The 16,081-nt window shown below is 49.2% G+C and overlaps 2 protein-coding genes across 5 annotated transcripts in view; both read left to right on the forward strand.

Annotated features, from left to right (window-relative positions):
- Positions 1-4,062, forward strand: part of SF3B3 (splicing factor 3b subunit 3) — a gene marked incomplete at its 5' end in the record, with an annotated part of 43,206 nt that extends 39,144 nt beyond the window's left edge. Inside the window, 9 exon segments of the mRNA XM_072422825.1 lie at positions 104-258; positions 337-511; positions 672-877; positions 954-1,110; positions 1,187-1,312; positions 1,390-1,602; positions 2,910-3,008; positions 3,082-3,225; positions 3,430-4,062. Of these exon segments, the coding sequence (XP_072278926.1) occupies positions 104-258; positions 337-511; positions 672-877; positions 954-1,110; positions 1,187-1,312; positions 1,390-1,602; positions 2,910-3,008; positions 3,082-3,225; positions 3,430-3,675 (1,521 nt within the window).
- Positions 4,063-6,273: 2,211 nt separating this feature from the next.
- The window catches only part of IL34 (interleukin 34), a 21,921-nt gene continuing 12,113 nt past the window's right edge, over positions 6,274-16,081 (forward strand). The window contains exon 1 of one of the 4 annotated variants that reach the window (XM_072422820.1): positions 6,274-6,371. The gene's annotated coding sequence lies outside the window, so the exon portion shown is untranslated. Of the gene's footprint in view, positions 6,372-15,501; positions 15,859-16,081 lie in introns of those variants that run through there. The other 3 variants (XM_072422821.1, XM_072422819.1, XM_072422823.1) reach the window with 3 other exon arrangements.

A 16,081-nucleotide genomic window follows, 5' to 3' on the forward strand; every position in this document is an offset into this window, starting at 1 on the left:
ATCTTTCCCCCGATCCCTATCCATGGTCCCGATGATTGAATCTTTCCCCCGATCCCTATCCATGGTCCCGATGATTGAATCTTTCCCCCGATCTCTCTGACAGGTGCTCGCTATGTCCAGTCGCTCGTGGCTCAGCTATTCTTACCAATCTCGCTTCCACTTGACCCCTCTGTCCTACGAGACGCTGGAATATGCGTCTGGCTTTGCGTCTGAGCAATGTCCGGAAGGAATTGTCGCTATCTCAACAAACACCCTGAGGTAAGGATATTTACATGTTGGTTACACTCCTTTCAGTCCATGGCTCTGTATCGTCATCAATATATTTTATCTTTTCAGAATTTTGGCGTTGGAGAAGTTGGGTGCTGTGTTTAACCAAGTCGCGTTCCCTCTCCAGTACACCCCACGCAAGTTTGTCATCCACCCCGAAACTAACAATTTAATCATCATAGAAACCGATCACAATGCTTACACAGAGGCCACCAAGGCTCAGCGCAAACAGCAGATGGCAGAAGTGAGTAACCATGAGGGGGGCAGGAAATATTGCCCTGATGTGCGGGGGAGGGGGGACCCGACCACTGCACATTGGTGGTGATAATGAGGGCCCTATTATGGAGGTGTTTTTAGTTATTCTGATCTAATATTCATTCATAAATTCTGGATTTGTTTTGTAGGAAATGGTGGAAGCTGCAGGAGAGGATGAGCGAGAGCTGGCAGCAGAAATGGCGGCGGCGTTCCTGAATGAGAATTTGCCCGAATCCATTTTTGGAGCTCCAAAAGCGGGTAATGGGCAGTGGGCATCGGTGATCAGGGTTATGAATCCCATCCAAGGAAATACATTGGACCTGGTACAGCTGGAGCAGAACGAGGCAGCATTCAGGTCAGTGATTGGTTCTTCCTCTTGTAGATCTTTGTCAGTGATTGGCAGCTTCTTACAATCCATTTCCTGTCTGCAGTGTGGCCGTGTGCCGCTTCAGTAACACCGGCGATGACTGGTACGTCTTGGTTGGCGTGGCGAAAGATCTCATTCTGAACCCGCGCTCCGTAGCCGGTGGGTTGGTTTACACCTACAAGCTGATAAACAATGGAGAGAAGCTGGAATTTGTACACAAGGTAAGTGAAGGCGATTGTACAACTTCTAAACTTTGATGTGTGCCTTCATCTGACCAATCTATATCTTCATCGCCAGACCCCAGTGGAGGAAGTTCCAGCTGCCATTGCACCATTCCAGGGGCGGATTCTGATCGGGGTGGGCAAACTGCTGAGGATCTACGACCTGGGAAAGAAGAAGCTTCTGAGGAAGTGTGAGAACAAGGTGAATGCGCACTGCACCTTGGTGAATGTTTGTTTTCTTATAATCAGATCCGATCACTCACTTTATATTCTTTACAGCATGTTCCGAACTTCATCTCTGGGATCCAAACCATTGGGCACCGAGTAATCGTATCTGATGTCCAGGAGAGCTTCTTCTGGGTGAGATATAAGAGGAATGAGAACCAACTGATTATATTTGCCGATGACACTTACCCCCGATGGGTCACCACCTCCTCTCTGCTGGATTACGGGACGGTCGCTGGGGCAGACAAGTTTGGAAATATCTGTGTGGTGAGTGGAAGCTGCTAATGCAAGTAAAGGGAAGGGGGTGGAGTTTGGACAATAGGGGCGGGGCTTCACATTTTATATTTTATGGCCTGCTTGTATTTGTTTTTAGTGGTTTCTCCTTTCGTTCACGCTGATTACATTTTTCCATTTAGATGAATATTTTATCTCTGTACACACAATGCAGGACAATAGTGGGAGGGGTAGCAGGCTGCTGTACGCTCCTTGCCTATTGGATAGCTTGGAAATAATTACCCCACCATAGCTGTGTAGTCCTGGGTCAGGAATAGACTGCAGGGGGGAACATTCCCTTGGTGCAGGAGACAAGGCTTGAGGGCTGTTACCATGTAGGTGATCTGTAAGAGTTGTGATGTCATTGGATGGCCGTGTGCCCGGATCTTTCATGGCCATGTTGGTGACATCTAATAATCGGGGATGAGACCCCCCAGGAGCTTTGTATCTGCGGAGCAGAGTCTCGGGGGTTCTGATTCTGTGATGTTGGGTTGTTTTATCCAATACGTAAATAGGACGGAGGAAGTTGGAGTTTTCGGCAGTAAAATATGTATTGGGTTATATAATCCAAAAAATAAATCGATACATTGAACTGTAACATAAATGTCACGTCCATCAGAATATCATGGAAAGTGTTGCCAATGTATCCATACAGCGGAATCCCTATAAATGAAATCCATTGTGTGTGGGAAGGAACTGATTTAAATGTCTCTTTCAGGGATTGGACACATTGTTCTACTTTATATTATGTCTGATCTGTGTGGTTGTATTACCTTAATGTATAGTACTGTAATGCTCTGTGTCCCCTGAAGAAGCCTGTCAGCGAAACGCGTCGGATAAAGACATTCAAATCCGTTCCTTTCCACAGACATCCAATTTTAATTTATGGGCTTTCCTCTGTATGTCTGTCTCTTTCCATGACTATTGTAATGTGACCTTTATGTTACTGTGCAATGTGTGGATTTTATGTGTTTTATGTGATTTTTATGTATCGATTTTATTTTTTGGATTATTATTATTATTATTAATAAACAGGATTTATATAGCGCCAACATATTACGCAGCGCTGTACATTAAATAGGGATTAATATATTTTTGTTACATATTTTACTGCTGAAAACCCCAATTTCCTCTGTCCTTTTTATTTATGTATCATATAACTATTCCACTCTCTGCACCCTTGGGAGGGGGGGATAAATAATTTTCTGTTTGTGACATAAATAGACTTTGTACAACGCTGTGTAATATGTCGGCACTATATAAATACCGTCTAATAATAATCGTCCTTTATGATTCTTCAGGTTCGTCTACCCACCAATACAAATGACGATGTGGATGAAGATCCCACGGGTAACAAAGCTCTGTGGGACAGAGGACTTCTCAATGGAGCCTCTCAGAAGGTAATTGTGATTTGTAGTTTGCTAGGTGGGGGGGGGTTTGTCGGAATTGTTCTGACTGTCCTTGTCCTTGCAGGCGGAAGTGATCGTTAATTATCATGTAGGGGAGACGGTGCTGTCATTACAGAAGACCACCCTGATTCCTGGAGGTTCCGAGTCCCTGGTCTACACCACCCTATCAGGCGGCATTGGGATCCTGGTCCCATTTACATCTCATGAGGTACGGACATGGCCGCCTTTTCTCAATCGTGATTGGTTCATTGGGTGTAGAGATCCTGAGAGTAATTTTCCATGCAAGCATGTGTGTTCTGTCAGTGACCCAAGCCAGCCAATGGATGAATCATGATGGCTCGCCACTGGCGGGGGTGGGGAGAACCATTGATGGGCCTTGTAATTTTACCGATTTTTCTCTTCTTACTGGCAGGATCATGATTTCTTCCAGCACTTAGAGATGCATCTGCGTTCTGAGCACCCCCCCATCTGTGGCCGTGACCACCTCAGCTTCCGCTCCTATTATTTCCCCATCAAGAATGTGATTGATGGCGATCTGTGCGAGCAATTCAACTCCATGGAGCCGCTGAAACAGAAGAGCGTGGCCGAAGAATTGGACCGGACGCCCCCCGAAGTCTCCAAGAAACTGGAAGATATCCGAACCCGTTACGCTTTCTAATGTGAAGAGACAAACATTGGCGGGGCCCCTGGAGACGGTGGGCCCTGCCATCACAATGTGTTGACTGCACAGATTACAGGACCGCCGCACATGGACTTTGTGGGTCAGATGTTGTCATGTGACGGTAGTGCTGGGTCGGTGTTGCGATTTGCCTGTGTACTGTGTAGGTGGGCGGAGCTGGATCAGCATTGTGACTTTGTGTACAGTGAGTAGGTGGGTGGAGCTGGGTCAGCATTGTCATTTATCTGTGTACAGTAAAGGGTTCTCTCTCCCTCTCTCTGGGATGATTTTGTAAATATCGTTTTGTAAAATGAAATTTTTTAAGTTGATGTTCAGTCTGCAGAACGGCTGAAAGGCAATAAAAGTTTTTGTTTTTGTTTTTTTAAAGTCCCTTTGTAATTTCTTGGCGTTGATGATTTATTCGGCCGATGATTTGGTCCTTGTGTGGTCTTATTGGGGTTGGTGGGGGAATCCTCTGGATTGCAGAATGGTGTGAGGTGATTGGTTCTTGCAGTTATGGTGGAGCTGAGGAGTTCGGATAGCTGTGCTGTGGTGATGACTCCGGGACTTATGGTAAGTGAATGGGGAATAAAAGGAAACTCTGGGTATTGTTCTGCCCCTAACATGGCACTGTAAGGGTTATTCTGCATATTTGTGACCCTTGGCCTCCATTGGTATGGTGATCATCATTATTATTATTATTACACAGAATTTATAATGCTACATCATATTACGTAGCGCTGTACAAAGTCATGTGACCAGCTGTCCCTCAGAGGAGCTCACAATCTAATGTCCCTACCATAGTCATATGTCATTATTAGTCTAATAATATCTCCCATCCTTTGTGTGTGAAATTCCCCCACCTACTAGATTGTAAGCTCTTCGGGGCAGGGTTCCCCCTGTATCACTGTCTGTATTAGTCTGTCATTTGCAACCCCTATTTAATGTACAGCGCTGCGTAATATGTTGGCGCTATATAAATCCTGTTTATTAATAATAATATTTTTTTGGGGAAGCCAACAAACATAACTGCATGGTTTTGGAATGTGGGAGAAACCTCAAGCAAACTCCATGCAGATAGTGTCCTGGCTGGGATTTGAACCTGTGACCCAGCGCTGCAAAGGCCGGAGTGCTAACCACTTGTGCCACCGTGTTCCCCAATCACCTCCGAGGAAGGCGTCGCCACCCTTGTGGTTCTTGGGAGCACTGCGAGGCCTGGCAGGATGATGGCGGAGATCACACCATAGACTGGCAAAATGCACTGGAGATGTCGGGGTGACTAATAGAGCCCAGATGTGTCCATAAAGAGGGCCTGTCACTGCTATCACATAGAAGCCTCCTGTTATACAGGAAATTAAAAAAAGATAAAATTGGGTAAAATTTTAGTACCTTCCCCCCCAGGAAATAAAGAATGGTAATTTTTTTAGTTTATTATTTATCTCCTTCCCTCATCACATTGATGGTTGGTAAATGTTGGGATCCCCAGATTTATTCAGGTTTATTGTCTTTCCAAAAATCTTCCCTCTGCCATTCCTATTCCACCAGAGGCGTCTGGGGGGTCCATTCACACGACTGCCTTATTCTGCATTGCACCTGCTGTAGTTATATGCGGGGCCCCGATGACCTGCAGCTGACCGGTCCTGGCGCCTCCTGCTGGTATATGAGAACTTTATTTCCTGTTCTCTCTGTACATCGGATTCTTCTCTCAGGGATCTGAACCTCCAGCTGTCAGTTTAACATCTTAGGTTGTCATGTGACTAATTTTCAATCCGGAGTCTGTTCCAGGTAATAATAATGATGTGGCAAACCATTCTCATTGGTTCCACGTTAATAATGACAATGCGTATGCTGTGCGGTATCGCTGCACATGGGCCCTTCCCCCAGAACTGGAATTGTGAATGTTGGGTGGAGCCCGGCTCCCTCGGTGAATGTTATAACCTCACCATGACGGTACAATCCCTCCACACAGACAAACATTTCTCCTGCCAAACCAGCATCCCCCCCTCCTGCGGCCGCTTCCTCATCATTTGGTGATCTTTGTGTGTTTCTCCGGCCAAAAATATTTCTTATATCTACTGAAATGATAAAATTGTTGCAGGAAATGCGAGGAATGAGCTCAGCAGATTTCAGCATCACTCAGCAGTCTGCGGCTTTTATTTCTAAAGGGGATCTCCGCCTTCACCAACCTTTAGGATGTGGCATGCCATTTATTAACCCCTTCCTGACCGGAGCCACCTTGTGGTCAGACCGTGCACCTTCTGCAGTTATTTAACCCATTGCTGTCATGCTGGGCTCACATTTGTCTTTCATTGGTCGATGTTCTGTTATTAATATTTTATATTTTCAGGAAAACATCAGAAAAGTTTCTCCAATCTTCCCCCAAGTATTTTGTATTTGGTTGTTTTTACCCCCCTGATGGTTTCTTCTGTTTGTTCTGAATTCCTCCAGCACTGCAGATCCCTGGCAGCCGTTTGTCTGAAGATCTTCCCTGCTGACTTCTGACAGTCTCGCGTTTCTTCTTTTCCAGACCCTGAGGGCTCGTTCACACGGGACGGTCACATGTAATTGTAGCCCCCTCCGGGCTCAGCAGTGCAGACTGCAATAGAGAACAGAATGGCAGGCAGTGCAATCAGCATCAGTGGACGGAGGATCAGCCATGAACAGCGCCAGCCCACTGTGAGCGATATGAGGGAGTGGTAAGTCGGCACCTCTTTACGCTGAGAGATGATTTCTGCGGAATCCCAGCTGTAGGGAAAAATTTGGAGGAGAAATCCTGCCACTCCCTGCAGCTGCTGGCGCTTCCCTTACAGCCTTGGCATGAGCCCCGCGGGTGAGACGGAGTTCCCACACAATACGCAGCACCTGCAGGGGTGAGATAATTCCTCCAAAATCATCACCTAAACAGAACCAATAACCCCTGCAATAGCGAGAGATCACCTGCAGGGGGTTTGCTGAAGATATTCATAAACTGTATAGCGCCAACATATTATGTAATGCTGTACAATAGTTAGGGGCTGCAAATGACAGTGACACAGGAGGAGGAGATGACCCCTAACCAAAGGCGCTGGTGTGTGGAGGGGTATTGTAGTATTTTCTAGAAGCTGGCTCATCTCCCCCGAGGGAGGTTGTGGGGCAGCAATTCCATAGGAGCGTCAGGTAAAGGGTTAAAACTTCAGCTGCTTTATTGTTTCCCCAAATGTCACAGCCTGGACACCATTGTGCTCACAATCCACCAATGTCCTACTAATGACTTCCTCACTCATAACCTCCTCACACGCACGGCTTTAAGACTTTTCCTAGAGCTGCCCCCATTCTCTAGAATGGTCTCCTCGTCCTATCCGGCTTGCTCCTACTTTCTGCTCATTTATAACCCAACGCTTCCCCCTCACCTACCCGTCTTCTGTCTCCTAAACCCCTCACCCACCATTCCATATCCCCCTCCTATTGTGTAATATATCCCCCACCTCCTAGATTGTAAGCTCCGGGGCTCAGGGTCCTGCACCGTTGTATTTCTGTCATTCCCCCTGTATTGTACAGCGCTGCGTGATATGTTGGCACTATATAAAGTTTAATAATTGTGGCCCTGCATTGTGTGTGGCCCCTCCACCTTCCATGAAGCCGATTTTGTAAACTCCCCACACACCCGCTCCTTCATTATCCTCCAGCCGGGGATTTCCAGGCCAAATCTGGGCCTGTGGTGTCCCCGTGATTCTGGTTTATGTTTGTCCAGCTGTGGTGCTCAGGACTTTCCAGCGACCACACTGAGGGCTATTAGGGGCCCCAGTCTGGGGTAATGGGGTCACCTCTAGGGTAAGCTATGTTATTTGGGGTCACTTTGTGGAAGATATTTCGCTCAGCAGACGTTCAGCTCCGATGTTTATTGCACTACCCAGCCCGGTGACAACACAAAGTCACAAAACTCGGTGACACCGGAAATCAGAAAGGGTTTCAAACCCTTCCCACATGTCTCTGCCTCCTTCGGCCCGGGGTCAGGTGACTATGGCTGCATCTGGCACCTCCATCCTGTTCCATAGACTTTGGTGAAAATGCCGCTGCCTATGGGGGGGGGCAGCTGGTGTTGATTTGGCCCCCGCCTCCATTGCTCACCCTCTGCTCACGGTTGGGTACGGGGCTCCTCTGGGACCCCATTGTGTGGGATTGAACCACGGCCGGCTCATCCCTCAGCCATCCCTGGAATTCAGCCAATGATCCGGACAGAGATTCCAGATTCATCATTGCATTGTGTGTGATGGCTCATACGTCCCCATCAGCAGGAAGTTATGTGAGTGCGCTCCCCGGAGTGCCGCTTTCTCCGGGACTCCACATTCCAGTGGTGGCCAATCACATGACACAGATGGCTCATATGTGGCCCCTGACATCACCAACGGGCCCCTTTGTAAATGTGATGTTCTGAGGCTGCAGGTTGGTATAGGAAGAGGTCACTGAGGGCCCCTGGGATATGAGCCAAAGGGCCACACAATGGCCAGCACAAGAGCTTGGCTGCCATGTATTCAGGGATTGCAGGAAGTGGATCTGTCATCAGAGATCACATGACTCCTCAGCCAATCCCCCGGCACCGGCTCTGTTCAGGTATCACCTGGGGTCCCCATCTACTTCCTGGACTGAGATATCACAGCGGGGACACGATTATGTAAATCCCGGGGCTGTCCCAGGCTGTGATCACAAATCAGCTGCAGCCTCCCACCTTGTTTGGGGGGAATAGAGACTGAGGAAATGCTTCCTCCTGCCTGCAGCAGACTGATAACATCCTCTTAGCCTGGGCCCTGATTGGAGGATAATTAATGATGAAAGGTGGATTCTCTTCATGCAGTGACAGGTGCACTTTGTTGGTGCTGCCTCTCTCTGCACTGCTTGTACTTGTAGTTCCCCCCTGCGTGCCGTGTGCGTGGGTCATGTCAGGCGGCTGGTTTGTGTTTTCTGTACAGCGGGATGAGGCGGAAATTTTCCAGCATATGATCGTCTGTTGTCTTCTATAAATAGGAGCTCGGTGACACCGGGAACACTGCTCAGGGATATTTCTGAGCTCCATCCTCAGGTCACCCCTTCTGTGTCATGTGACCCCGGGCACACATTGCTGCCAATCAGACAGCCTGCAGGGGAAATACACCAACCGACCGGCCGATCCCAGATCATCATCATATTGGGTATTACACTGGAGCCCCGGGGCCACATCTATTCCTATGGCACTTTCTGTGGCCCTGGAGACTGCTTTGTTTTCATGCAGTCTGCAGTCTCTGACCGTCTCCTGTACAATATCTGCAGTCTCTGACCGTCTCCTGTACTATGTCTGCAGTCTCTGACCGTCTCCTGTACAATATCTGCAGTCTCTGACCGTCTCCTGTACAATGTCTGCAGTCTCTGATTGTCTCCTGTACAATGTCTGCAGTCTCTGATTGTCTCCTGTACAATGTCTGCAGTCTCTGACCGTCTCCTGTACTATGTCTGCAGTCTCTGACTGTCTCCTGTACNATGTCTGCAGTCTCTGACCGTCTCCTGTACTATGTCTGCAGTCTCTGACTGTCTCTTGTAGTATTACATTTTCTGACTCCTATGTGTGGCCCTTTGGAGATGTTTGGGGCCACACTTGGGACCCCTGAATATGGAGGCACTTCTGATATCTAGAGAAGAGATAATAAGAACCCCCCAGGGCACCCCCGATCCCCCCCGCCCCAGCTCGGGGCCCGGGCACTGACTGGACCTTATTGTCCTCTTTGTGTCTACAAAGCACAGAGCGCCATACAATTCCCCAAAAGTGAAAGTTTCAGTGAAAGGTTTGCGTGTGAAAGATGAATGGCGGTGAATCCGGCAGCTGTGTCCCTGCGGTCGTTGCACTGATGGCCGTTTGTCTTCATCGGCCCCAGGCGCTGCCCATTTCCGGAGTGACAATCATGCCAACCTCCCAACAAAAACCTACCATGTGTAACCCTTCCCTCTCCAAACACCGCAAATGTGACCCCACCGGGGGAGAATACTGCTCACTTCCTGTCCCTGTCCCCCCCAAGTCAGGTGACGGTGACAACAAAACGTGTTCTGCCCACTGGCCAGGGTCCCCCATGTTCCAGTGGTTGGGAAAGGTTTCTGATTGGAGAAATCTGATGAGTGGATGGGGTAATAGGGGTAATAGTGGAGATCAGGGGAAGTTAGATGCCCCTCCACTCACTGGAGGAGAGAGCAGAGAGATGATCTAACCATTCTGCTGCTGCTCCTTCACCATCCAATAACAGGCTGGGGACAGAGAAGTGAGCCGTGCTGATATAATGAGGTGGTGGGGATAAGTTATGGGATAATATGGGGGAGGGGAGATAAAGGTTTACATTTTCTATTTTACGATCTTCTCTCTCCTATCGCACGCTCTATGCCCCCCATCCCTCCCCCTATGTTCCCCTCTATGCCCCCCCTCTCCCCCCCATCCCATGTCCCCTCCTCAGGGCAGTTTCCTTCTCTTTGGTTGTTCAGCGGAGATGCTGATTGCAGTGACTGATAGCAGTGATGGGTGCGATGTGCGGTGACCCCCCCTGCAGGAAGTGCAGATTTGCATTTGATGGCCATGGTGGGAAATACAGAAAGAGATTGTTCTGTGGAAATTCCCTTCAAATCTGCAGCTTCCCCCTCCAATCAGAACGCAGAATGAGCGCAGCTCCAGCTCCCTAAAATTCCAGCCTAATCCCTACCATCTGTCTGCAAATCCCAGGATTCCATTAACCCCAAAACACCCCGAGGAGACCCAGCTGCTGGGGACCCATCATGGGGGGGGGGGGGGGCACAGAGCCACCTACCCCAATATGACTTACCCCTGCAACAATCACTATGTAAGGACCCCCCTCCCCCCCCCAGGACTCGGGGTGAACCAGTGAGCTGACTCTCTAAATAAGAATAGAGTAGACTGAGTGGTAGGGTTGCAGTTTGCTTGGCACAGGCTGAGGTTGGCAGAGATTAGGCAAAAGAAAGTTTACCATGACATTGGATGCCCATATCACACACAAGGTGATTCACTACAAATCCTTTCTGTGTAATTCCCCAAATATTCTCATTTCCTGCCTGGATGCCAATCTACCGAATAACACTTCACTGGCCAAGACTCGTCAAGCAGAATAAATCTCGTTATAAGCCAAATCTCTGCCAGTGCCCAGCCCAATCTCTGCCACCCTCAGCCTGGGCTCAGCCAAATCTCTGCCACCCTCAGCCTGGGCCCAGCCAAATCTCTGCCACCCTCAGCCTGTGCCCAGCCAAATCCCTGCCACCCTCAGCCTGGGCTCAGTCAAATCTCTGTCACCCTCAGCCTGTGCCCAGCCCAATCTCTGCCACCCTCAGCCTGTGCCCAGCCCAATCTCTGCCACCCTCAGCCTGTGCCCAGCCAAATCTCTGCCCAACCAAATCTCTGCCCCCCTTAGCCTGTGCTCAGCCCAATCTCTGCCACCCTCAGCCTGTTCCCAGCCAAATCTCTCCCCCCCCCCTCAGCCTGTTCCCAGCCAAATCTCTGCCACCCTCAGCCTGGGCTCGGCCAAATCTCTGCCACCCTCATGTGCCCCTCTCCCCTGGTCTGGGGCAGATTCGGGCCTGGTATCTACACCTGCTTGTTATGTCTGGATGTCCATCTGCTGCCAGTGTCACCTCCAGCTTGTTTTGTCATTTCATCTGCTGGGGGTCTCAGTGTATTTGGGCCTGAACAGCTCCCATGGGCAGACGGATCCATTTCCTGGGGGGGGAGGGCTCAGCTATATGAAGGTTACCTGGGGGAGAAGCCTCAGATGTAAGTGGAATGGAACACAGGCAGAAAATTGTGGCCCCAAAGATGAGGACTGTGCCCTGGTTATGGGGCCCCAGAGATGAACACTGTGTCCCAGTTATGGGGCCCCAGAGATGAACACTGTGTCCTGGTTATGGTGGCAGAGCTTGGCACTCATGAAAGACATCAATGGGGGAAATGATCGCTGGCTGGGCTTTGGGGCTTTACGGTGATGATCAGCCAATGGTCCAATGAGATTTAAATTTCTTGGTCACATGTTGAATCAAAGTCTTTTTAGTGGACCTCCCATGAGGAGCCAAACTCCTCCCACATGAGGGAAGCGCACAGAGCAGGCATGAAATACACAGAAGGTGCAGAGTGCACCCAGGGAGAAATGGGCACCCCAAATCCTGAAAGTGTCCCCTGAGGTTTAAGTTGCATTCTTTGTGGGTTATATTTTCCACAAATATTGAAAAGTTTGATCAGATGAGGACCAGAAAACAGGAAGAGTTCCTATTGACTTGTGGTTGTCAGGGGCAACACTTACCAGTTGGAGCAGTGCCACAGAGATAATTATCAGTAAATTTGTAACTTTCACCCAATGCGGGCAGATTCACCCGTCACCAGTATGCAAGCCTCGTATTTTTGGAAATGTTTTTTTGTCTTTCCTGTACGGGCCCCGCACTCAGCAGAGTCAGCTCCAGCCGTGTTGTGTGATCTGAGCCTGAAGAGGGTTCACATTATTCTGACCTCAGACATAAACCACAAACATAAATGTCACAGGGAACACGTCCTGACTTCACCCCGCGGGGGCGGCAACCAATCAGCATCCATGCTGAGCAACAAACAAATAAAAATCTGTGTGCAGACATCATGTGACAAATTACATACGTGTGTCTTGTATGTTTACAGCAAGCAAGTGGGCGGGGATTCCTGACCTGATGACAAGGACTACAGTGACTCCTCCCACTCCACATAACAATGCCTCCTCCCATTCCACACAACAGTGACTCCTCCTCCACATAAAAGACTCCTCCCTCTACATAACAGTGACTCCTCCCACTCCACATAAAAAGACTCCTCCTGCCACATAACAGTGACTCCTCCCTCTACATAACAGTGGCTCCTCCTCCTTAACATAACAGTGACTCCTCCCACTCCACATAACAATGCCTCCTCCCATTCCACACAACAGTGACTCCTCCTCCACATAAAAGACTCCTCCCTCTACATAACAGTGACTCCTCCCACTCCACATAAAAAGACTCCTCCTGCCACATAACAGTGACTCCTCCCTCTACATAACAGTGACTCCTCCCACTCCACATAAAAAGACTCCTCCTGCCCCATAACAGTGACTTCTCCCTCCACATAACAGTGGCTCCTCCTCCTTAACATAACAGTGACTCCTCCCACTCCACATAAAAAGACTCCTCCTGCCCCATAACAGTGACTCCTCCTCCTCCACATAAAAAGACTCCTCTTTCTACATAACAGTGACTCCTCCCACTCCACATAAAAATACTCCTCCCTCCACATACCAGTGACTCCTCCTCCTTAAAATAACAATGACTCCTCCCTCTACAAAACAATGACTCCTCCCTCTACAAAACAATGACTCCTCCCTCTACATAACAGTGACTCCTCCCTCTACATAACAGTGACTCCTCCCCCTGTATACAATGAATCCTCTACTACACAACTGTGATCCTGACCCATCAACACATCCGTGACTCCTCCCTCTACTGAACATTGACTCCTCCCATTAACTCAACATTGACTCCTCCCATTAACTCAACATTGACTCCTCGCCTTTAATACAATGGCTCCTCCCCTGTATACAATGACTCCACCCCTTCTACACATCAGTGATTCCTCTCTCTTTATAAACAGTGACTCCTCCCCTCTACCCAGCAGTGACTCCTCCCCTCTACTCAAGTGCGACCCCTCCTACACAATTGTGACTCCTCCCCTCCCTCATTAGAAAAAAGAACTCCTCCCCCATAACTGACCCTTACTCTCCATGTACATACTGCCCCTCCCACCATTGTCTCCTCCCCCTCATTCCAGTGACTCCGCCCCCTGCCTCTCTATGACAACAAGGAGTTCTCAATCTCTGGGAATCCTTTGTCACAGGATGAATGTTTCTTTGTAGAGATTGTATGGGGCTGGAGGGCAGATTTATAAACACCCAATAAGGGGGAATTCAGATTGTTACACGTAACAGACTCTCCAACCCATCAACCAGGATCAGAATCTGTGACAGGTGTTCAGTATGTTATTATTATTACACAGTATTTATATAGCACCAACATATTACGTAGGCTGTACAAAGTCCATAGTCATGTGACTAGCTGTCCCTCACAGGAGCTGACAATCTAATATCCCCACCATAGTAATATATCATTATCACAGTCTAAGGGCAATTTGGGGGAAGACAATAACCTAACTGCATGTTTTAGGAATGTGAGAGGAATCCGGAGTACCTGGAGGAAACCCACACAAACACAGGGAGAACCTACAAACTCCATGCAGATAGAGTCCTGGCTGGGATTCCAACCTGGAACCCAGCGCTGCAAAAGCTGGAGTGCTAACCTCCATGTTGCCCATATGCCAATGTTCAGCCAATGAGAGGTGAGAATGACAGTCACATGACTGACGCTTAGTGAATGGCGCCTTGTATCTGCAGCAGTGATTGGACGATATGGACGCTGAATTCCGAGATTTTCCAGCCATGGCTCAGCTGTCTTCCCGTAGGATCTGTCAGGGCGTCACATGGAATGATTTCCGGTCTGCCAGACTTCTTCCCAATCACAGGGCTTTTCCTGGAAGTGGGGTCACTGACTGAGAGGTGACAATTGGATATAACTGGAGGGGGCAGATAATTGGGGTACATCTGTGGGTGTCACTCAGGAATTACACAAGTCCTTTAGTAAACCAGCACAGCTCCAGGGATATTGAGGTCTGTGCACATGACAGGTCCTCTTTATGCTATATTAGATACAATGTATCCCTAGATGGAGGCCCCGCCTTATTTGGCACAGACTTATTTTCATTGGGCAGGGAGCTGTCTGTGGGAGGGGCTTAGCCCTGACTTCAGAGAAGTCAGCTGATAAATAGGAAAGTGAAAGTAGCGCTAAAGAGAAGCTTGGGGGTCCTGGCCGGTGATCTGCATCTGTCAGAGTCCTTATTTATTTATTAATAATAACCCCTGGTGATCCTGCCATGAAGGTTCTTGTTTAGGCACTTCCTGGTATTGGGCGACAACACCCAGCCCCTGTTGTTTCACAGAAAATTATCAGAGATGGGAAATGGGGGAAACCGCTGAATGGCCATCCTGGCTGCCTTCCGCTGAGCGTTGTCACCGCTCCTTCATCGCCCATGTGACCATTGTATCTGCTGTGACACATTTTACAGCGGTGGCACATTGTATGTTGGTGGCACATTGTATGGCGGTGGCACATTGTATGGCGGTGGCACATTGTATGGTGGTGGCACATTGTATGGCGGTGACACATTGTATGGCGGTGGCACATTGTACGGTAGTGGCACATTGTACAGCGGTGGCACATTGTACAGCGGTGACACATTGTATGGTGGTGACACATTGTATGGTGGTGACACATTGTATGGTGGTGACACATTGGTAGTGGCACATGGTACAGCGGTGGCACATGGTACAGCGGTGGCACATTGTACGGCGGTGGCACATTGTACGGCGGTGACACGTTGTACGGCGGTGACACGTTGTACGGCGGTGACACATTGTACGGCGGTGACACATTGTACGGCGGTGGCACATTGTACGGCGGTGGCACATTGTATGGCGGTGACAGGTTGTACGGCGGTGACACATTGTACGGTGGTGGCACATTGTACGGCGGTGGCACATTGTACGGCGGTGGCACATTGTATGGCGGTGACAGGTTGTACGGCGGTGACACATTGTACGGTGGTGGCACATTGTACGGCGGTGGCACATTGGTAGTGGCACGTTGTATGGCGGTGACACGTTGTATGGCGGTGACACGTTGTACGGTGGTGGCACATTGTATGGCGGTGACACATTGTATGGCGGTGACACATTGTATGGCGGTGACACTGTTGTACTGACACATTGTACTCCGTCACAGCTCAGGGAAGCCACACAGGAATGTCTCACTCATCTCGCTGCAATGACTCGGCAGACTGATGTGTCCATGTGCTGCTGGATGATGCCAAGATGGGAGGGAAGCTTCACTCCTCTGACTTCCCTTCTTCTGTCTCCCTGCTCCTCCCTCCGCTTTGACCCCAAATCTCACCCCCTCAGCAGTCACAAAGATCCAGACACAGGCGGCATACACAGCATTCCTCCCTGGGCTGTCTGCACACCATCTGCAGGGGGAAATCAGGCTCCGAGGGAGGAAGGGATCGCATACTAGACCAGAGCACAGACAGTAAGTACCCCATTCCTACTTACCCCCTGTGCACCCCTAGAGGAAGATCTCTGCTTCACACACACAGCGCCGGGTACAAATCCACCACCCCTAAATCTCCTAACCTGCCCCCCATCACATACACAGGGTCACCCTCAGGGATCAGTGCTTGGATGGTTGGGGTCACCCTCCGGGATCAGTGCTTGGATGGTTGGGATCAACCTATGGGATCAGTGCTTGGATG

This window comes from Pyxicephalus adspersus, chromosome 9 (assembly GCF_032062135.1).
Source record: "Pyxicephalus adspersus chromosome 9, UCB_Pads_2.0, whole genome shotgun sequence".
In the NCBI taxonomy this organism is placed as follows: Eukaryota; Metazoa; Chordata; class Amphibia; order Anura; family Pyxicephalidae; genus Pyxicephalus; species Pyxicephalus adspersus.